This window comes from Osmerus mordax, chromosome 5 (assembly GCF_038355195.1).
Source record: "Osmerus mordax isolate fOsmMor3 chromosome 5, fOsmMor3.pri, whole genome shotgun sequence".
NCBI classification, from domain to species: domain Eukaryota; kingdom Metazoa; phylum Chordata; class Actinopteri; order Osmeriformes; family Osmeridae; genus Osmerus; species Osmerus mordax.
In genome coordinates this window covers 18,717,456-18,741,765 of record NC_090054.1, presented here as the reverse complement: position 1 = coordinate 18,741,765, position 24,310 = coordinate 18,717,456, and the positions used below count along the sequence as shown (strand labels likewise).

General features: G+C 46.4%; 1 protein-coding gene across 1 annotated transcript in view; it reads right to left on the bottom strand.

Annotated features, from left to right (window-relative positions):
• LOC136942753 (pro-neuregulin-3, membrane-bound isoform) overlaps positions 1–24,310 on the bottom strand; it is a 160,963-nt gene that overhangs the window by 22,226 nt on the left and 114,427 nt on the right. The window contains exon 3 of the mRNA XM_067235724.1: positions 13,221–13,294. Within this exon, the coding sequence (XP_067091825.1) occupies positions 13,221–13,294 (74 nt within the window). The remainder of the gene's footprint in view (positions 1–13,220; positions 13,295–24,310) is intronic.

Sequence of the window (24,310 nt, the reverse complement as noted above, 5' to 3'; positions counted from 1 at the left end):
TTTACGGTGTCTGTTCATTATAGATCAAAAACACTCAAATATCCAGGATGAAAGATGATTTGTCCTATTACACCGTACCCTCACACACACACAAGATTTTCTTTACTCTAACCCCCATAAAGTATCTGCCCTTCATATTCTTTTGTTTTGAGGCTAGCTTGTCCTTGTCTTCCTCCCTCACTCTCCCTCCTCTCTCCCTCTCTCTCCCTCTCTGTCCTTCTTCTTCTTTTTCCCCTCATCAGCTCCTGCCCACACAACCGGCTTACAAACGTCATTACTGGAGTTCCATTGGGCAGAGCAGAGCGGCCATGGTATTTTTCCCCTCAGGGGTCTCTGTAGCATGTTTGGTACAGAGATGAGCTGTGGGTGAGAGGGAGACAGAGAGAGAGAAAGAGGAGAGAGAGAATGAGAGGGAGAGAGAGAGAGAGACGAGAGAGAGAGAGAGAGAGAGAGAGAGAGGAGAGAGAGAGAGAGAGAGAGAGAGAGAGAGAGAGGAGAGAGAGAGAGAGAGAGAGAGAGAGAGAGAGAGAGAAAGAGAGACACTAAATGACAGCACAGTGCGAAGCTGCTGTCTCGTTACCGGCTAGCTGGGGCAGCTGTTGTCTGGAGGGAAGAGGTTCTGGATGCGGTTTACACACATACGTGTGTGTGTGTGTGTGTGTGAGAGTGTGTGTGTGTGTGTGTGTGATTTTCAGGGGTTCTAGGCTGGTGCCTGCAACAGAATCCAGAGCTGATTAAGCAGGGAGGAGAGAGATGAAATTGACTACCTGTGCTTTTTGAGTGCGTGTGTGATGCGACATCGAAGAGGCAGTGTCGTGGTGTGACGCTTGCTAAGCATCATCTATCTGGAAATAAGCGGCTTCTGACAAATGAAGAGTCATACAGACCGGCTACTTATTTCACTCCACATGAGGCCCATCCACACAGACCTGGGGCTCTATCCATCACTGTTAGAGAGGCTAAGACAAGGCACCCTTAATACACACACACACTCACGTCCCTTCTGTGTGTGCTTGTGCATATGTGCGGCAGCAGTGTGTGTAGGTGTGAGTGTGCAGCGCGGCAGGTATGTGTGTGTGTATACGTGTGTGTTGTGTGGCAGATGTGTGTGTTGTAATGTGTGTAGTGTGGCAGGTATGTGTGTGTGTGTGTTACGTGTAGTGTGGCAGGTATCTGTGTTATTATGTGTGTAGTGTGGCAGGTATGTGTGTGTGTGTTACATGTGTAGTGTGGCAGGTGTGTGTGTGTTACATGTGTAGTGTGGCAGGTGTGTGTGTGTGTTACATGTGTAGTGTGGCAGGTACGTGTGTGTGTGTGTTACATGTGTAGTGTAGCAGGTGTGTGTGTGTGTGTTACATGTGTAGTGTGGCAGGTACGTGTGTGTGTGTTACATGTGTAGTGTGGCAGGTGTGTGTGTGTGTGTTACATGTGTAGTGTGGCAGGTACGTGTGTGTGTGTTACATGTGTAGTGTGGCAGGTATGTTTGTGTTATTCTGTGTGTGGTGTAGCAGGTATGTGTGTAGTGTGGCAGGTGTGTGTGTGTGATGCAGTGCAGCAGTATGGGCTGATCAGGGAGTCCAGCAGGGTCCAATCCACAGACAGATGGTCCTACACACACTCGGACGGCCTCCACCCTCCAGCATATGGCTGTGCTCGCACTCTGCATTCACTGCACATTACCCCTCACAATGGGTGAGTAGCGTTAGGAAATGGATATGCTTACAGTGCCATTAGGATGTTACTCCTCTATCTGAAGGGGATTATCCTGGGCAGTAGGTTACCATGTTACAGTCTTCTGTACTGAGAATCACATTCTTCATTGCCAGAACCATGAGCTAATATGTAGAGAAACATACACACACGCAGTCACACATACATCTGACTTTGTCTTTTCTCATATTTTAAAAGTTGGCTAGTTTCTTCAGGTGAGGTCGATCTTTCAGAACAGCGGGGGTCCTCAAATATTTGAGTTTGATAGAAGAGTGGCCCATGAGTACCTCCCCCCCCCTCCCTAGAGAGGCAGGGGGAAGGATCGCTCTCTCTCCCTCTCTCTCTCAGCTTCTGTGGAGATATGGTACCTACAGAGATGCTGATACAGCAAAAGTTGTACCACCCTCAATGGCTCCTTCAGGGTCCCCTGGTACAGATGGTGTGTGTGTGTGCGTGTGTGTGTATGTGTTGTGACCTATGTTGTTGATCAATATATGTTGGGCAATTATCTCAGCCTCATATATATATCACCTGGTCCTTGGGGTGGTTATAGGCTGGCTTAGACACTACACAAACACACATCTTACAATTTCCAACTGCAGTACAGATCACTCCGTATGACCTAGTAACCATGTAAGCACAACTGTCTGTTCTGTAGATGGAAATCTCTTGATCACATCAAGGTAGAATTTGGAAACTGATTTTTTTTGCATGAAATGGATAGAGAAAATAAAAAGCTACAAAAGTTTGTCTTTGTTTGGTATTTTAGAGTTCAGTTCCCTTTCTGAATGGACTCGAGTTGAGTCTCTAGCTGACAGATAGTGTGTGGCCTGGATTCTGCACCTGCAGGAGAGGAATGGCAGTTTGTCTGAGTGATCCACAGTGACCTTGGGGTCTGAAGGACTGATAGGGAGGCTGGCTGGTGAGGCATTCTTGCCCCCCTCCCCCCCTGTGGTGTAAGTAAGATGTACAGCCCTTATTAAAGCGACACTCCACACCTTTGTATCTGTGAAACCACAAATGTCACATAAAGGACAGTAAATTTGGGCTCTGAGGAGCGACTGGCGGAGTTGGAGTAAATCAAGGAGCTCTGGCAGTCGTAAAGCAACACACACACACACACACTCACATACACACACACTCACTCACACACACACACACACACACACACACTCGTCATCTGCTTTCCTGGTATCTGATCGTTCCGTCTGTCTCTGTCCTTGTGTCTGTCTGCAGTAAGGTGACACAATGAAAAGTATGATGGAAACTTCAGTGGAAAGGGACGGAAAAAACTCCTAAATAACACCATATCCACATAAAAAAAAATAGGGAATACATAAATTATGTATTCCCTAAGCCCTCCAAAATATGTCCCCTTGCATGGACAGTCCAAATAAATACATGAATAATTTGATTAAACTAAGTTTAGTAAAGCGACATTCTGTACGATTTAGATTTCCAGCTAATTAAAACCGGGTTTCTTTAGGGGTGGTTCATTTGTTGTGAGCTCATAAAGCACTGCTGATCTCTGGGCCGTGTTCTGAAAGCTCGTTATCTACTTCTGGGGTGAGCCATCCACTACCTTCTCCTTCTCTCTCCCTCTTTTCTCCTTCTCTCTCTCTTTTTTTCCACCTGCCACCATTGCTCACTGCCCCTCCCCTCCCCTCCCCCCCCCCCCCCCCCCCCCCCCCCCCCCGGCTTCTACGCCTCCCAAAGTAACAATCAACTTGTTTTCCGGATGATTCTGCTGTCCCGTCCTGTGTTTATGAGTTATTGTGGCCTAAACATCCGGATTTGTTTTGTTTGGCCAGCTCCTGTCGTGTTGCATCCATCAGACGGTGTCTGCTCGCCCAGGAGGCGAGAGAGGTCACTGCCCACGTCCAGGGATCTGGGATGGGACCTCGCTCGCTTTGTGGCCCAATCCTGCAGACAAAGGCGGGCCAGCCGGATGTGCTTGCATAGGGTCTAATCAAACAACACCAGCCCTCCAGAGAGATCTGCATTAATTACAGGTTAGGCTCGATCTTTTCTTTCTTTCTCTTTCACTCCTTCTTTATTCCCCCCCCTCTCTCCCTTGCCTCCTCTCCTCACCCCCCCCCCCCTCTCTCCCTTGCCTCCTCTCCTCATCTCCCCCCCTCTCTCCCTTGTCTCCTCTCCTCACCTCCCCCCCTCTCTCCCTTGCCTCCTCTCCTCACCCCCCCTCTCTCCCTTGCCTCCTCTCCTCACCTCCCCCCCTCTCTCCCTTGCCTCCTCTCCTCACCCCCCCCCCTCTCCCTTGCCTCCTCTCCTCACCCCCCCCCTCTCTCCCTTGCCTCCTCTCCTCACCTCCCCCCCTCTCTCCCTTGCCTCCTCTCCTCATCTCCCCCCCCTCTCTCCCTTGCCTCCTCTCCTCATCTCCCCCCCCCTCTCTGCCTTGCCTCCTCTCCTCTCCTCACCTCCCCCCCTCTCTCCCTTGCCTCCTCTCCTCATCTCCCCCCCCCTCTCCCTTGCCTCTTATCCTCACCCCCCCCCTCTCTCCCTTGCCTCCTCTCCTCATCTCCCCCCCCTCTCTCCCTTGCCTCCTCTCCTCATCTCCCCCCCCTCTCCCTTGCCTCTTATCCTCACCCCCCCCCTCTCTCCCTTGCCTCCTCTCCTCATCTCCCCCCCCCCCTCTCCCTTGCCTCTTCTCCTCACCCCCCCCTCTCTCCCTTGCCTCCTCTCCTCACCTCCCCTCCCTCCCGATTTCCCTCTCTCACACACTCTGTGACTCCCCCTCGCTGGGAGTAAAAATGGAAAGTGAAAATCGACATAATGGAACTGTCCATGGTCTTTAACCCTCGTGCTGCCTTCGGGTCACATGACCCAAAGGTTCATAACGAACCATCGTTGTGTTTACCCAATTTTACCCAATACAAAAACAAAGAAAAATAATTTTCTTTTAACCATTCCAATGTGGGGGGTCTGAGACAGCCCGACAGTTAAAAGAAAATGCTTCACTTTGTTTTTGTATGAGGTAAATTTGTCGCAATACGACGGTGGGTCACAATGACTGATGGGTCAGAATGACCCGAAGATAACACAAGGGTTAACACAGTAGGGATGGCTGCAATGCTCGACCAGTGTCACCTCTAGCCGTCAGAGCACCAGACATAATCCGCCAATCCACCCCCCACCCCCCCCCCATGCCCTCGTCAGCTCTGTAGAAGGCTGGCCCCGCCCCAAAACGATGGTGATGTTGTTCAAGGTGAAGGAGATAAGACAGTGCGTGGTCTTTCGCTGGGTGAGTCACTCACAAGTCTCTCTGTCACAAGTAGGTGGGGTTCATCTGGACATCTGCCCCAAAGGAAGGTGTCAATCATCATCACAGTCACCTCTTTCAAGCTCCACACACACACACACACACACACACACACACACACACACACACAGAGCATCACACCCTATCGTGTCACCCCCCCAAAAAAAGGCCAGCATCACACAGCACATCTCATTAGATGGAACAGAATCCCATGTGACTACCATGTTTCTGGCCCCCAGGCTTCAGACAGTCTCCTGAGCTAAAAGCTCTCAGATCTTAGGGGATCTGAGAGGAGGACATCTGAACACAGCCGGGGCTATCTACATGCCGCGGAGGCTGAGCTATGGGGTGAGAAATGTATTCTGACTGGTCTGGCTTGCTTTAAAATCTGAGTTCACTCTTCTGTAAGCTGTGTTGACCTTACATGCTTACATACACACTAATAGCACTCTGTAAGTGGATGGACATAGAGTGTTTGATTTGCGCAAACACCAAACGAGACTCTGCAGTCGAATGACTATATCAACGATTGAATGACTTGAGCTAATATTCACATTCAGGAAGCCAACCAGTTGTTTCAAAGTCTACAGCTGTTTTACAAAAACATGGCAGAAGGAGAGGGTGCTACTTCTCAGATGTTTTGGATTGAAACAAAGACTTATTAATCCTCCCTCTCTCTCTCTCTCTCTCTCTCTCTCTCTCTCTCATTCTCTCACTCTCTTTCTCATACTGGTCCAAGTGGGTCAGTGTGGAGCAGGTGAAAGTGATAATGGAGGATGGGCTAAACTCATAGTCCCCTGGGTGTGTGTGGGTGTGCGCTATGGGGAGTGTGTACGTCTGTGTGCGAGTGTCTCTGCATTTAATGGTCAGATGTCTCTGCATGTGGGGTCAGATGGCTGAGCGGTTAGGGAATCGGGCTATTAATCAGAAGGTTGTTGGTTCGATTCCCGGCCGCGTAAAATGACGTTGTGTGTATAGGGTTGCTGGGTAACGACCAAGGACAGGGAGACAGACATAGATGTGAGGAATATGTATGTGAATGGCATGTTTAATTTGTTAATCGGTTGCCAGTTCGATTCCCGGTCATGCCAACTGACATTGTGTCCTTGGGCAAGGCACTTCACCCTACTTGCCTCGGGGGGAATGTCCCTGTACTTACTGTAAGTTGCTCTGGATAAGAGTGTCTGCTAAATGACTACATGTAAATGTAAGCGTCTGTGTGTCTCTGTCCAAGCTTGTGTGGAGGAGTTTGTGGAGGGGTGGGGGCTGTGGCTGGCTGCCGGTAGGGAGAGGGGGAGGGCTGGTGGTGTTCCAGGTGGACTGGCTAGAGAAGCGTCTTCTAATTCACTCAGACAGCAGGTGCTCTGAGTGGGTGGAAGGGAGCAGATCTGGTGAGTAGCCCTGGGTAGGAGAGAGGGAGGGGAGAGGGGAGCACTGTACCTCTACAACTAGGCAACCAACGCCTCAATCTGGGAGGATGTGAACATATGAGGCGTGCAGCAGAGCCAGAGGACCAGAATGCAGTTCGGCACAAATTGTTAGGATGGAATACAGCTGTGTTAGTGTGCATGCGAAAACAGTGTAATTACCACAGACATGCACTGGCCCCTTACTGACTCCATAGGCACTTACAGGCCTGTGCTTGTTGTCTGTTTGGTCTTGCCCAGGGCACCATGCATAATTGAAGCTCCCAAGGCAACCTTTAGGTGTTCCTGACTTTGCAATGAACTCACATTGCCACCAACATAACATTTGGACGGCCACAGGCTCAAAAAGGTCTCTGCAATTGCCGGCAATTCAGACTATTGATGAATCATTTAATTTGGCGAAAGGGAACGAGGGAACATTGCTGTGAGAAGGTTGGGTAATCTGCTCATGTTGCATCTGGCTCACAACATTTGTCAGCAGTGGGACAGATGGGACTTTAAAGATATATTTGTTGGCATTTCATGCTTTTTATTTGATAGCGAGAAAGGCAAGAAAGCCAGGGGAGTGAGAGAGGGATGACGTAGTAAATGGGCTGGCCTTGTATTGAACTAATATGCAGGGTTCGAATTACTAATTAAGACTTGGACCCCCCCAAAAGAGGTAGAAAACAACAGGTTGGGGGGGGGGGGGGGGTGGATACACTTATATATCGTTCTTACCTGTAATCGTAACCCCCCTGATTGTCATTGTATAATTCGCACTCTGCTGATAGACCTCGCCCTTATGGCACTCACTGTAAGACACACTTGAATTCCACACCTCTTGTCCTTCCTGACAATGGTGTGAAATGCAGTGCTGACTTAATGTTGAGAACATGTGTTAAAACGTAATTTGGATGCACCATCAAAGAGCTATTTTCAGTATTGCTCTGTTCTACCCATCAGTATTAGGGTGTGCATAATATTGGCGATGTCGGCATGGCAGGCAGTCGTTAGCATTTTGCAGGTTAACACTAGCTGATGCTATGGCTAACTGCTACTGTGCAACTGGGGACTTTGATGACCATAGATGGGCCAAAAGAATCAACTATGCATAGCTACACACATTACCAGTCACAGACAATTGCCATGATTACAATGGCAAATTGGTAATTTAAAGATTAGGGTTGATAACACCCGCTAACAGCCGTGTGTAGATGGAATTGGCTACTCTACGGTTGTGGGTTCAGTTACCCCAGTTTTCGATAGAAGCATTTTTGTAACTGGAGAGTGCTTTCCTTTTGTTGACTCAATGTACAAAACACCCTCTCTCCCCTCACAACCATTATAAGAGAGAAAACGAAAGAAAGAGTGAGCGAAGGCAGTCAGGCAGAGAAAGACAGAATGGCCTATCCCATTCCTACCCCAGGCGTTAATGGTCTGTAGTGTGGGAGAACCGCAAGCGGGGCTCACAGCGTCCATTGCTCCGATGCCAGTATGCTCTGACCCAATCTGCATACAACTGCCATATTCTTCATTATAGGCTCGCCGACAGGATACGTATCTGAGTATGGCCCATCCACAACCATTAACATGGCTTTGTATAAATATTCCACAAGTGTGAACAAGCTCCATCCCAATGAGCCACTCGCTAGATGAATTGCCACAATCAATATGAATTTTCTCTCTTTTTGTCTTCCTCGGCTGTTATTCTTTTCCCCCACGCAGGGGAAAGTTAAATTGGTTTTAGCCATCGCAATCCATTAGACCGCTCGCAATCGACAGTTCTGCGTTTGCCATCGAGTTCAGCCAATGTGGGAGGAATAGTATTTTTTTTTCACGACAATGGCAAATCCTCTAGTTTTTTTTTTTCAAATTGTGTTTTCTCTACCAATCTAACTAAGTACATGCATAATGGATTTGGTCACCCTGAGCATAGAGAAGCTCATGCGGGGAGACAAAGCTATTTTTCTACTCTTGCTCTGCTCTGAAGGAGAAGGGCCTCCCGAGGAAAAGATCTGTGTGATTAGCCTCACCCCGGCTGTTCCGCCCTTTATTCTCCAGTTGGCCTTGACAAAAAAGAAATCTGAGACTGTGCACAAAACAAAATATTAAATATGGTATAATCCATTCGCTACTAATAATGGCAGGGTTTCCCAGATTCGTTAAGAAGCTCTTAACGCTAAGAGCTTCTTAGGAGCGTTCTAAGGACGCTCTAGAACGCTCTTAGAACGCTCCTAAGAAGTTCATAGCGTTAAGAGCTTCTTAACGAATCTGAGAAACCCGGCCAATATAATTCAATTCGCTTTTTTAAGGATAGGAGCACTGATGAAAAGCGGGGAGCTGGAGCAGGGCCCATTATTTCTGGGTTGCAGTCTGTGCCTACCTCCACTCCTGTTTATGAATCATGCTGCTTCATTCGTTATTAGCTCAAGCTTCCCATTCATCAATAGACCTTTTTAATTATCGAGGTTAATTACGAACTTTTTTGCTTTTAGTAAATGGCTGTACTGCGATGGCTTTCTGTTTATCGATGGGGTACTTTGCTGCTGTGAAGAAATAACAGTTTCTGGCGAGATTACTCACTTTTAGAATGTAAAAGGAGAAATTATGACCAGCTAATCATGTTGATACTTACAAACAACTAATGTATGTACTGACCTTTCAGTGACTAATTACCAATAACTGTGTACGACAACACAATGCCAGACCCCCGAAGTCAATCACTTCTGTTTGACACATCCCCTAAAATGGTAGCTAGCTGCTTAATCGGGGATTAGGCCGGTAGGCTACTGAGGCACACCTGTGCTTTCTTTCGGACTCCCTGCTCTTCTCAGCCTGCGCTGAACGCCCACGGTGCCCCCTCCAGAGTTCACGTAGATGTGAAGTGATCAGGTGGAGTCAAATCAAATCAAAATGTATTTGTATAGCCCTTTTTACACGCAAGCATGTCACAGAGGGCTTCATATACGCCCATAGAACTGCCCCTCAACCAACCTAAACCCACAAGGAGTGGAGTGGTGAGTCCTGCCAAAACCACACCTCTCCCTATTCTAGAGATGTCAGAGTCAAGTCCCCTCAGGAAAAGCTTCCCTCTCTGTACTCCTCCCCCCCCCCCCCCCCCCCCCCCCCCACACACACACACACACACAGACACACACACACACACACAGTATATGTATACATTTACATTTACATTACATTTATTCATTTAGCAGACGCTTTTATCCAAAGCGACTTCCAAGAGAGAGCTTTACAAAGTGCATAGGTCACTGATCATAACAACAAGATAGCCAAAAAACATCGCGAGTAGCCAAAACATGAAGCACACATTGTGAACAACCAAAGTAAGTGCCAAAGGGAAGAACCATAAGAGCATGTAGTTAAACAAGTCACAACCAAACAACATGAACAGCTATAAGTGCAAGTGTACCTGTGGGAAAAAGCAAGCAACAGTAATAAAACAATATATCACAGCGAGAACCAAAAATTTTAATCAGTTACCACTAACCACAAGAGCAACAAGTCTCTAAGCAAGAGTCATTGTGATCCTTGAGGAAACTAACATCGGGTCAAGCGAACCGTTCCTAAGTACCGTTGTACTCCCGGAACAAGTGCGTCTTGAGCCTTTTCTTGAAGGTGGAGAGACAGTCAGTGTCTCTGATGGAGGTGGGGAGTTGATTCCACCACTGGGGGGCCAGACAGGAGAAGAGCTTGTGTTGGGACCGGGCGGTCTTGAGCGGTGGGACCACCAGGCGGTTGTCTGAAGAAGACCGTAGGTGGCGGGTGGGGGTGTAAGGCTGCAGGAGAGACTTGATGTAGACGGGTGCAGTCCCGTTCACTGCTCGGAAGGTCAATACCAGGGTCTTGAATCTGATACGGGCCATGATAGGTAGCCAGTGGAGAGAGATGAGGAGCGGGGTAACATGGGAGCGTCTGGGTAGATTGTAGACCAGGCGGGCCGCCGCGTTCTGAATCCTCTGAAGAGGGCGGGTGTGTGTATACATTACACACGCCACTTAAAAGAGTGCTTCAATGTGGCAATAGGACATTTCCGGTTCAAAAGTTGAATCTGTTAAACAAATGTCCTTCTTGCAGATGAGAAAGGCAAGGCAATAACATTGAAAGAATTGTTCTCATGGGGGCTGAACACAGTTTGCTTTATGCCGCCTTTCATACATGGTGATTTACTAATCAGATTGAGTCAGGCGTGATAGTCCCAGACCAGAAAAAAATAGGCTCTTAGTTTACAGTAACTAATTTTGACAACCTCTGCACCCTGCAGTTTGACACAACGCATTTGACCTGATTCTACACCAGGGAGCATGTGTGAGTCAAACACATGCATGCCTTGGAGTTACATTCATAGCATGCATTTCAGATACAATGTTTTATTTTCCAAGACACAGGGTATTGTATTGCCGTATAGATTTACCTTCTAGGGAAACACAGTAGCTTAGAAGCCAACAGAGCATGAAATCAGATCTCATAAAGATACGGGGGAATTTAATTTGCATTCGATTTAAATCTAGAAATCTCTCCATGGATGGATTGTGTGGCCCAGAGAATGTGCGGTATGCAGCTTTGACAGGAGCATGCTGTGTCCGCTGGATATTGTTGTAAATGTGTTTCATATTTGTTCCAACAACAACACAGGTTGCGAATGTGATTCTGCGACTACAGTGGGACAATGAGAGGAGAGGCAGACCTCAGATGAAAGGATACATTTAACAAGTAGAGCGAATGGAGGGGAAATTGAGAAGGGGGTGAACAAGAGCGAGATGGAGTGAAATTGAACAGGAGTGAATACATGATTCTAGCCTAAAGCTTCTAGATTCAACAATTTCCTCTGGCTAATGAAATGTACTCCAACAGTGTGTAAATAAACAGTCATACAGTTTATCTATGTCTACTTCTTGATATATAACGACTATGAATAAGCATATTGGGAAAGACCCATGTTACTCTGATATATGTTCACAATGTGTCCCCCCCCCCCCCTCGACCACCCCACACCTGCATCTATCTGCCCACACCAAACTATCTTTTCCTCAATCTTTCTTTCAGTTAGCTGAAATTGACAGAAAATTGTTAGCGTCATCCCCAGTGGACCACAGGAACAGGATGACATTCATGACTATGTGTGTGTCTGTGTGTCTGTGTGTGTGTGTGTCTGTCTGTGTGTGTGTGTGTGTGGGGGGGGGCTACTCTGACACACTCCAAGAGCCCAGTAGACAAGGGGGCAGGGCAGCAACAATCTGGCCCACCAGTGAACTCTACTCCACACCAGCCATGGTCCCAGTCCAGATGGGGGGGGGCTCCCCAGATAGGAGGTGGCTCATGTTAGGATGACTTATGTACAGCATCAGGACAGAGAAGGAAAACGTGGAAAGGAGAGACGAGAAAAGCAGCTGACTGAAACATGAAGTTACAGTAACAGGATATAGTGAAATAATGGGACGAAAGAGAGAGGGGGCTGACAATCAGCTAGTACAAGCAGTCACACACACACACACACACACACACACAGATAAACCCTGTAAGACTCGATTTAAAATTTCAACATTACCTTTAGCTCTCCAAAAAAAACATTTGCAAATAAGATTGTTTTTGAACGACCACATTTCCATAACCAATGGGTCCTATTGTCTTGCCTTGCAATGCTAATGGTTAAATTCGGTCTTTCAAAAAAAAGAAATGAGCAATTAAAGAGCTAAAGGTGATGTAATTTTACAACAAGGGGTCTTACAGCACCTCTCCATGGGACACTGCCAACTGCCTATCCGTTTTTTGATATCCCAATCAGAGAGTTCCCAAGGAGGAAGATGGAGCACTCTCCACTTCAGGATCAATGAATGGAAGGATGTGATCATTTATCTGCCTATCTGAAGAACAGGACACCTACAGGGACTCCTGGGATGACCGTAATTCAAATCTCCCGGGCCGCAGCATCCGGAACAGACGCACTCAAACATACATTTACATTTACATTTAGCAGACGCTCTTATCCAGAGCGACTTACAGTAAGTACAGGGACATTCCCCCGAGGCAAGTAGGGTGAAGTGCCTTGCCCAAGGACATAATGTCAGTTGGCATGACCGGGAATCGAACTGGCAACCTTCGGATTACTAGCCCGATTCCCTAACCGCTCAGCCACCTCCCGATTCCCAGCCGTGCCAAATGACGTTGTGTCCTTGGGCAAGGCACTTCACTCACCCTACTTGCCTCGGGGGAATGTCCCTGTACTTACTGTAAGTCGCTCTGGATAAGAGCGTCTGCTAAATGACTAAATGTAAATGTAACTCTCACCCAGGCAGAGACTGCGCACACACCCACACTCTGTGCATTAAGTTATGAAAAGAGATGGCCGCCTATTGAGAAAAAGAGATTGTGTTTATCAACAATCTCGAGCTGTGTGACTTTTCTGAAAATGTTTCATCACTCTGATCACAAAGGGATGATACTGTCTGCCTTGATGCGTCTACAGTATGGGTGCACTGAGCTGACATTAGCGGAGATAAATAGAAAGACCTTCTGTAGATGAAGACTTGATACAGTATTGCTTTCCTGAGAAAGTCACAGTGTTTTGCTTTCAGCTTGACTTTATTAGTGCTAAGTGTGCAGACACAGCATGATTCAGCAGGATATTAGTGCAGAGGATTTAACGCAGCCCAAGGTCCAAACAACTATTACAAATAAATCCCACTTCTGTTTTTTTGTGAGTGTCTTGGGCCATTTTGGGCTTATTTTTTTATGGGTTTAGGGAGCTGGGTGCCTTTTTACAGCAGTGCTACAGAAATGATTTTGAATGTGCAGAAGGCCCTTACTTGGATCTGAGAGAATGGAGTCGGTTTTGGGCAGAAACTGGTCACAGCGGATTCCCTGGTAACCTTCCCTGCACCTGTGGAAAGGAAAGAACAAAACCGTTAGGAAACACGAATAGATCGATACAAGCGTCGATGACATCACCATCCATGACATCGCCGTCGATGACATCACCGTTCTGTATATTATGGGATGTCGTTGGGTGGTGTGAAACGGTCAGCTGAACTCAATATTGTACCAGCCGGTCTCCTGGCCCGTTTCCCAATGTTGGGAACATTGTATCCTGGTCACTGACACAAAACGCCACAATCCACTCATGCCCTTTTGTCCTCCTACGCTGTAGCGCTACAACACAGCTTTAAAAACAGTAGAAGTACTGTAGCTTTAGAAAGGAGAAGGGGAGGGAAAAGGATGTTGGTTTAAGGCTGTGGTTTTTCTCTTCCTCCTGCTTTTTTCTCTCATCTTTCTAAGGACACCAGAAGCAGTTTAGATGAAATATGCATGGAGCCCCTCGCCTTATTTGCTCTTTCTTTTTCCAGTCATCTTCTCCACCCACCTTTTCATCCCTTTTCCATCTCTCTCATCTCCCCTTTCACATCCTCGTCTTCCCCGTCACATCTTTTCTTTCTTGACCCCTCCTCCCTCTACCTTTCCCTCTCTTGCCGCCTTTCCTTTAGTGTGTGACCTCACAGTGGAACTCACACCTTATGTGAGCGAGGATTGTTGAATAAGAGAGGGAGAGAGAACTAAGGAACATGGCTTCTTTGGCACGCACATGAAGCATACATGACCTTCCACTTCTGTTCGACATTGTACTGTAGGAGCTTTGTGACGACAGCACAGGTCAACACAGTTCTTCAATCTTTGCCTCACATTTAGTTCTTCATAATCGAGTCAGATGGCTGAGCGGTGAGGGAATCGGGCTAGTAATCCGAAGGTTGCTAGTTCGATTCCCGGTCATGCCAACTGATGTTGTGTCCTTGGGCAAGGCACTTCACCCTACTTGCCTCGGGGGAATGTCCCTGTACTTACTGTAAGTCGCTCTGGATAAGAGCGTCTGCTAAATGACTAAATGTAAATGTAAATGTAATCAATCCAACCGGTCTGGCACGAAAAACTGTAGGAGAAATGACAAAGGTATGTCGTATTTCACGGACAACAGCACACTCTTAAACACACTCAAGGAAACACATACACACACAGGAAGCAAGTGGTAAAGGGTATATCTTAATGTCCAATCATTACGTTCCTGCTGTGTTCATCTCACTATAACCAGTCACTTTTAACAATCATGTACTTTTTTTCATTTCTCTTGAATCGGTGGTCAATTAGACTGTTTCCCCGACAGCTAGTCCAGCACCCTGACGACATAGAAGCTTCAAGAGGAGGGAACCTTGTCGCACAAATTGGCAGAGAGGTAGATAATTAAAGGAGTCAGGTTTTGGTGCCGCAGGTGTGGTGCACTAAGATAGAAGACCATCATTAAGAAGGTGTGTTTGAGCGAGTGGGAGCACCATAGCATAATTATAAACCATGTACAGTGACTACAACTAAGGGTTGGGGGTAAGGACACAGGGCCGGCACTTAGGTAGAAAAAGTGCACACAAGCATAAACCTAACACACACTCACAGACCGTACACACACACATACACACACACACAGATCATGATGGAATGTTGTCTCCCACTTGACCAGCTATCCAAACAGGGAACGTGGGCAGCAGGGAATGTATACGTCTGCTTAGTCACTAGCCCAACAGCAAATAAAATCTTCGTGTGCTCCTGAAGAAGGCAGACGGTATTAAGAGCTGCTAGGATTTTAATTAGCGCCGAAGCCATTAATTAGCAGGAACAAACAGTTGGGGTGGTGTGTGTTTGTGTGTTTGCGTGCGTGCATGCGTGTGCTAGTGTGAGAGAGAGAAAGAGAGAGAGAGAAAGCGAAAGAAAGAGAGAGGTGTGGAAAGCACAGAAGACAGATAAATATAAAGATGCGGCCTCAAGCTGTCAGGGAAGGGAGCACACACACACACACATACACACACACATACACACACACACACATACAACGTGTGCAGCGTGAGAACACACACCCCGCACAACAGTCACGTTGCAAGTACAAGCACACAAGTACAAGTTCACAAGTTCACATGTGAGAAAACTTTTCAGTTTCATGTGCGATACAGTAGTGTGGGGTATGTGAACCAAAGCATATATATACACACTATGTTGTACATCAACATAAATATACGATCCATCTAATTCAGAACTGTTACATAAATCTCAAAACGACTCAATGTGTCAAAAAACTGTCAGAAAAGGGATTTTCCCTGAAGGGAGACATTGAATAAACACGACAAACAGTGTAAAATGTGAATGTACTGAAAAATATGTCACCTTGGCCCGCCAACATTCACTACATTCAATGGTAAGCCTTTTCAGTGCTCTACTCTACAGTAGGTAACCTAGAGCTGCTCTCCAGTAGGTAGAGCTGTGTTCACACCAAACGCGAAGCGAATGGAGCGAAATTTCGCTTTGCGTTCACTTGTGTTTATTTGCGTGAGTCGCTAGAAGCCAACAGTTTTTTTCCGTCGTCAACCATGTCCGAAACTATAAACAAATATGAAATATTGTCGTATAGCAGAGGATGCCCACAGACACCTACAATATTCTTGCCCTCCATTTCTTCTAAAACGTCAGTGACATCTAAACGTTGATACACTTTGGCGACACAGCGTCACGCGAATATTTAGCTTCAGTTGAACATTTTCAACTCAACGCGAATAGAGTCGGTGTGAACAGCATGCTGAGGTGATCCAATCCACAGAGGTGGAGAGGTGTGAGGTTCAAACACCTAATCCGTTTAAAGCAAGTTAGCCACGCCAAGGAAGACAGAAGGCTTAGGGAGTTTTCAACCACACAAAATTATATAAATAATTTGTTTAACTTTCCTTAATCACTCAAACAGTTTCCTCTTGTGTAAGTATAAGTATGCAGCTACAGGCCTGAGTGACACACAGATGGATGTTTAAAAAAGCACCATAATCCATTTCTGGAACTGTCATGGGCCTCTTCACTGATCCAACACCTGTCAAAGCCCTTTTTCCCAGCATGAAATGTAATATCCAGGGCAAACTGGCGATTATTTGTGGTGTGTGTGTGTGTGCGTGACTATAGCCATACCTATGAGCTGTATCTAGGGGTTTCTTCCTTATATGCTTCACAGTCAGAAGCTCCTTGAGTAAAGAGGAATTGAAAAAAGTATTTCAGAAGACTCCTCAAGGGCTAAGAGCATCTGCGATTGGGTAACGTTAGATTGTGTGTGCATTGGGTGGGCTAGGTGTGAGTGTGTGTTTGTTTTCTCCGGAAATCCCCTGGCCCCCTTTATCAAGTGGCTGTCCAGCTAAGTCCTCCTACAGTAGCTCAGAGGCCAAATGTTCTACCCTCCACACAGCAGCGGAGCACCAACAAAAACAAATGATCATCTCCCACAGGAGGTCAGACCTGCAGTAAGAACTCTTTTACGCTAAACACACTTCAAATATCAAAGTAAATATTTTTTTAAAATGGATTAAAGCGTTCAAATGGTGTCCCTGTAATTACATTTCAGAATTGGTTAATTTACTAAAGTGTTCTCATGGCCATATGTAGAATAAAAGACATTAATGTTAAGTATTAGTCTCCCACTGCATACTTGTCGCCTTCTTCTTTTGATGTATCAAATCCTAATGTAATCCGATCAGAGTTGAGACTTTGAGACAACAAGCCCTGGCTCCTAAGGATACCTTCAGCCTCTCTAATGCAATTTACCTTCAAACTTCAAACTTCAAAAGACGAGTAAGTCACTGACACCCTCCTCCTTAATGGTGTAAACACTTTCTTTCCACACACACACACACACAAACACACGCACACACTCACTGTTTTAATAAAAGAGGAATTGAATTGAAAGTCTTCCGTTGCCAGGCAGGCGAAGGTGGAGAGACTTGTTTCATATTTCCCAGACGACGGCTTTGTAAAGTATCTGGGGTGACGTGTTTCAGGGATGGCTGGGTGAAAGGCAAAGACGTCACCGAGCCAGAGTGTGTGTGTGTGTATGTGTGTATGGGCATGTTCTAACATGGTCTCCAGGTAGAACATGTTCTTCAGGTAGAACATGGTCTCCAGGTAGAACATGTTCTCCAGGTAGAACATGTTCTTCAGGTAGAACATGCCCATACAGATAACAGTTAAGTTTCTCTATTGCCTTCCACAAGACTGAACTGGTGATATGAGGATCATAATGTGGGTTGAGTGTTCAACAGGAGACTGTAGAGAGTGATAGCATCATGACAACCTGTTTGCCTACATCATCCAAACGAACCATCCAAGGAGTTATCCTAATGTATCATCCACATACATCCTCCTCATGTATTGTCAGCCTGGATCCACAGAGGCACAGGCCGAAAACATCCACAACAAACAATAAAATCCTTCCAGCAGTGCTCAAATTTCAAAACATCTGCACCCAGCACCCATGCCATCATTCCAGATCAGCTGCGGCCAGGATCACAGCAAAAACAATGTCCAGTGAACTTTGTACACTTGGAAGAAGTGTGCAGGTGAGCCTTTTCTCACGCCCAGTCTCTCTGACCCAGCTCCCCTGCCCCGTAGATGAAAGAACTCCTCAATAATTTACCTCCTCCACCGTTTTTCGACCTCCGAAAATAAAACAACAACATTACTTCCGTTACCGTTCACCCTCAGGTGAACCCCCAGCCCCCTCCCACCCCCCTCCCACCCACCTCACCCCCGACTCATCTCATCGCTCCCCTGAAAGTCAACGGCAGGAAATCATTACCTGGTGATGGGGCTGCCAGGGGAAGAGGTTGAACACATTCTAACGCGGCGTTTCATATATTGATATCAAAGAATGAGGAAGTATCAAACTATCTGCCGTGGTTCAGTAGGTCTCTGACGAGTGCTTCTACCAGGGATATCACTGTAGGAGCTGTGATTATACTGGTACGGCTCAAGAAGTAATCTCGTTGTGGGGTTAAAATGCCATTAAAGAAGAGAGATAACAGACTTTAAATTCCACATCTTATCTCTCCTTCATCCTCCTTCCCCTTCTCTGTCTTTCTGTCTCGCTCCTGCATATTAACACCTTATCACTTAGACCTCTTATCTCACTGCTTAATATTTTCCCCTTTAGTTAATTTGATTTTTCTCCTGTTTTTTTTCCTTATTTTTTTCCAGATGTGACTCGTGAAATATCGCTTTATTGAGCCTGGTAAGGATAAGGCACTTGTATCTGTCTGGATTAATTTGTCTTTTATCTCTGGTAGCTGAGAAGTGGTTACTCTTTGCGATGTGGCCAGTACATACCATGCCCTGACTTTGACCACTGAAATACTGTAGAACTATGAGCACTTCTAATCCTTGAGCTTCTGCTGTAATTTCTTTATGCAGTATTTGTACGTGGCCTGGAATAAAATGTTAATGTCTTGTAATTTTTGCAGGTCACAAGCAACAAGCCTGATGTCTCACTCGCTGTTTTTAACTGGGTTAGAAATGGCCAAGGGCCAAAGATTTTGAAGCTTGGTTGTTAGAGTAAAGAAATTGCTTTGAAGGTACAGTTTAACATTAACTCAATTATTTCCCTGGGAAGACACTAATCGTAAAGGCACGGTACAGCATACCTGAACATAGGAGAATAGTTTACATAATTGACAGTGAAAATAATGCAATTGTCTTTATTAAATATGTTAATCTAGACCACCCCCTGTTGACATTATCCCAAACTGTGTTCAATATAAGAGGAAACCAACAAAGAAGAGATTCATGCTGTAGGTCAGAGTCAAATTCACCACGCACCATGCAAGGCTTGATAATGTGTAAAGTGTCTTGCATCCTCCCTTATCTTTCACAGTCACTTGCCTCCCCCACTTTCTTGAGTCACCCATCAAAGCTCACAAACTACTGTAGCACAAACTGTGATATTTTCCAAGCGCCACAACATGTACCAGATAGGGATTGTTTTCTGATGAGAACACCAGGGATGCTTGTAAAAGTGAGACACATCCAAACATACACACACACACACAGACACAAATCCTGCAATCATGACGTCAAGCGTCACGGTAGAAAGTAGGGGAAAACATACTTCACACTTGAGAGCGCTAATCAAGAACATGCAATTTGCACAAAAACTAGTGCTGCTTGAGATTTTTTTTCCATTTCATGTAGAACCCAAATTACGTACTTTCTGTCTAAGAGATGCATGTGTAATTGGACGATGTCTTACATCAGTGGTTTTAAAAAGAAAACGACGCAAGTCCATATTTCCCACATTAACATTTACATTTAGTCTTTTTTTTTTTACCTGCATGTTGGAACTAACAGCAGCTCAAGAGCTCAAGACAAAAGAAATGGAATTACTTTATCGAAACTAATTATTACTCTTAATGTGTGTGGGTCCATGATAAATGAGGCCTTCACATGCTTATTCTGTGATGACTCACGGCAGAATCTTAATTTCATGCAATAAAAGGGTATAGTCAACTAACTAAAATGGCCTTCGGTTTCTGATTATATAACCCATGGTTGAATTGCTTACATAATATGGTGATAGACACTCATACACACAACGACATGAACACAATGAGAAGCCCCAACGATATTGTAAAGTTTAGCGTAAGCAAGATGAATACAATTCTTGTAGAGGCCCTGTTGCGAATCTTGCTCAACATAGCCAAACAGGAAACTGTCCCAAACTGTTTTGTTTGCAACTACCTGACTTTGTTGTAGGGTGGGGAGGATGGTATTGGGGGGTTTCAGGAAGAGGAGACAGGATAATGAGTCGAGCGGAGACATTCTTTTACTCAGGAGCCTTTGCTCCAGGACCGGGGCTTAGGCTCCATTTTAATTGCCCCCTCCTCGCCGCCCTCCCCCCTCCGCCCCCCCCCCCCAAAAAAACAACAAAAAAAAAGATCTAAGGCTTTGGAATAATTCCAGTAAAGTCATAACTTTTTTGGAGCAGGTTGATGATTAAGGACAAGACAACACCGACTGTTATGACTGCTCAGACTCCATTCAATCTAGTGAACAAAGACTATTTTTTTTTAAGAGAAGCAAAAGATCTCTGAAAATTATGTCACGAGTTAAAGTTCAGCACCTGACAGGCAGTCAAATGTAAGTCAGTTGGAACACAAATACATTGAAAGAGAGAGAGAGAAAGTATAAATAAGAGAGACCAAAAGAACAACAGAAACACAAGGAGAGAGAGAGCATGTGGGTGGATGTGTTGCTGACAGAGGTATTGGAGCCGCGAGAGTGTTTGCAGAAGTATTAATTAAACAGGTGAGATGACTCAACTCTGCAGTGTCATTACACTGTTAATTAGGACAGTCCATTCTGCCATTCTGCCAGAGCGCCCCAGGCTCACACTGCCACGGTGATGAAGGGGGGAGAAAAGGAGAGAGTGAGAGACAGAGAGAGGGAGAGAGAGACAGAGATAGGGAGAGAGATAGGGGAGTGAGAGAAAAAGAGAGAGAGAGAGAGAAAGAAAGGGGGAGAGGGAGAGACAGAGATGGGGAGTGAGAGAGACAGAGAGAGGGAGACAGAGAGAAAGGGAGAGAGCGCAATAGAGCTGCACAACACAGTTGGAGATACCGCAGGAGAGCAGAGAGGAGATAGAAAGAGAAAAGCAAGTGAGAGAGAAGGAAAGAGAGAGAGAGGGAGAAAGAGGGAGGGAGAGGGAGAGCGAGAGCGAGACAGGAAGAAGAAACGGAGGGACGCGAAGATGGAGGGAGAAGAGAAGGAGGTGGATCCCAGCTGTTATGAGCCTGACTGGGCTGGGACCCTAGTGGAGCTAGCCTCCTCCAAACACGCCACCAAGCTCCATCTGGCATGTTAGCACTGGCTTGCCCTGGGGAGGCCCCTCCACTGACGAGGACAGAGGCCTGCAGCACAGACTGGAACCCACCCCGGGAATTCGGCGTTAGAGAGAGGAACAGACGGGGGTGGGAGGGACAGAAATAGAGAGAGGGAGTGCAAAACGAAAGCGAGCGGGTCAGCCCGACAGTAGAGGGCTCGCCTGCGATGTCACTGACTCCACATCGCTGGTTAATGATAGACTGAGATTTCTTCCTTCCCCTGAGGTGCAGGGGGAGGTGTACACCCCTGAGGTGTAGGCCAGGGCCCCTACACCTGCCACCCCACCTCACCCACCTACGCAGAGAACCAGAGCTTCAGATGACACACGTGTCACAGAACTGCCCTTGCATGACGAGAACGCCTTAGTCAGCGCCTCGCAGCATCTGTCACAGCCCTGCGCGTGCGTGCGTGTGCAGGGATAGGCCGCATATCTGGGCATGTATACATCACCGTATCCTTCCACTGCCTCTTCCGGAGGCTTCTCTCACTCGCTGGCGTAGAATATTGTATCCTTTCAACGATGTCGCCCGCGGGAAAACGCGGGACAGTGACAGAAGACGCAGAGACGAGGCTGAGCCACGTAGCCGAGGACGGGTGATTGGTGTCAGGGTGGTGTATGATGCTGGCGTGTGTCTGAGGAAGGAGGCGTTGGCTCTCAGATATCCATCCCATTCATTCAGCGGTATTATAGTGACGGCTTCACATTCAAGAGTTGTCAAGGAGAGAAGCCGTCGTGGAGGTCATCTGTCTGGACACACAACTCACATGGGACACTTGCACCTCGCCCACTCTCTCTCTCTCTCTCTCTCTCTCTCTCTCTGTCTCTCTCTCTTGCTCTCTCTCTCTTTCGCTCTCTCTCTCTCTCTCTCTCTCTCTCTCTCTCTCTCCATCATCTCTCTCTCCTTATCTCTGTCTCTCTCTCACACACACACACTCACACACTCATTGTGTCTGTTCTTCTATATAATATTTTATGATTGTTATTTTTACTGTACTGAGATAAACAACATTTACACACATAACCCCCGAGCTCTATAAATATACATGAGAAACAATTTGGGTTGTTATAACAAAACAGCATGATTCTGAAACTGGGTATACACGCTCTAATCTAAGATTCAAGCGCATCATGGCTCTTTTCAGCATGATTTGCTTCCATTTGAGGTGTTGGCTGCATCTATCTATGGAGGATCTATGTGCCAACAAATGAAACATGTAATTGATGCCATTTGCGTGCTTTTCCTTCTTGCGTGCGCTGTTCATTGGCTCAGGTCAGCGCGAGCGTGGTTCCTGTTGTTTGTACACAGTTCACAGCCCTTTATGGTCTCCTGGAGGTGTGTCGCGCCTCATTTAGAACACAACGCCCAACACTTATGGGTTGTAAACGTATTGCTGTGACATGGATGGAGGGGTGTAATAATATTATGGGCCTTGGTTTTGGGCACTGTGCCAGTACTGTAGGTGTAATTGTGAAGCAGCTAGGGTGAAAAGTATGTGTGGTCCCATCAGGATGGTCACAGTCTTGGGAGCCATATTCAGCCCGGCTATCTCATTAGCTTTATGGAGGGAGCACTGTTGTCATTAAGGGAATCTCACTCCCTCTCAACACCTGCAATAATGTTGCATTTCTTATTGCTGGTGCTTCATGGGTATATCATCTTCATTTTAAATAAGTGTCTTTTACTTTATATAAGGCCTTGGTCAAAACCATTTTAAAGTAAAAACTGCAAAAGCGTTATTGCCCATCAAATGATTAGTTTAACATCTTGAACACAGAAACAGAAGACAGCCAAAAAGCAGCAATCTCCATATTTGACCATTTCAGCAGTCACACTGATCCATTAAAATCATGGGCCCATTAAGGTGTTCCAGTGAGGTGAAGAAATAAAACATGATGAGAATCATCCCACCTCTCCTCCCACTCTCTCAAGTCCCCCCCCCCCCCCCACACACACACACACACCTCCTCCCACCATGCTCATTAATGCTGGATTTGATCATTGTTTCCATGGAAACTACAGTATGTTTTCTGGTTTTTCACAAAAGACATAGCTAATTTGCAGGTGTAAAATGAGAGCTATCTGTGCGTGTGTCTTCCAGTGAGGGTGTTCTTGAGGTGTGCGTGTGTCTCTGTGTGTTCTAGTGTACATGTGTTCAAGTGTGTGTGTGTGTGTGTGTGTGTGTGTGTGTGTGTGTGTGTGTGTGTGTGTGAGAGAGAGAGAGAGAGAGAGTTCTAGAGTGTGCTTTCGTGTACGTGTACATACGAGTGTGGGCCTTTGAAACAACCTTCTGTCTAATGATCCACCCTGACCTTAGCTTAGTTTTAATGGAATAATAAATGACTGGATCTTGTCCAAGGCAACTGAGGAGTGTCTGATGTGAGCAGCAGGCGAGAGAGAGGGTGGACTGACAGACACACAGACACGGACACAGGAAGGTTAGGACACCCTCAGGCTAGAAGGAGGAAGTCAATCTGAAGCTTAAAAGTTGCCATTACAACAGAAACAGAAACACAAGGATACAATGCAATGGGGAAAACAGGGCAGGGAAAATAAACAGTCGCCGAAATTGATGGATATTTTTCATATAATCCTACTCTGCGAAGCGATGGAAGGCCAGTTACTGGTGGGATTTGTTCAGTATATAGGGCAAGAAGTATATGTGTAGTCAGTACAACCAACAGGATGATTTTACACATGGATATTTAAATATGGAGGCCAGTGTGTTAGTGTGTGTGTGAGTGTGCGTAGGGGGAGAGGGAGGCCCTAGTCAGCACTGTGGGGAGAGAAGAGAGGTCGAGGAGGCTCAACTCAATGGAGGGGTAGGACTTGTGTCCCTGTCCCTTCCTATACAGGGGCACACACACACACACACGGACACACACAAGTAGCGGCATACACACACACTAGGCTCTGTATTTAAAGATCCATGTGTAAAGTCATCCCTTATGTGTGTCGTCCACGGACACGAAAAGCTGTACCCTGAAGCTGTGAGAAGTGTTGCTGAATTAGGATGGTGAGGTTGGGAGAAGTCTGTGAGCTCACTGGCTCCTGTTTAAACCATCTCAAAGATGGAGTTGAAGCTCACAGTCAGACGAGATCTGGGATCGTCTTACCGTGCGTGTCCACTACAGCGGCGCGGGCGGCCACGCCCGGTTTAATTGAAAATGAATTGGAAG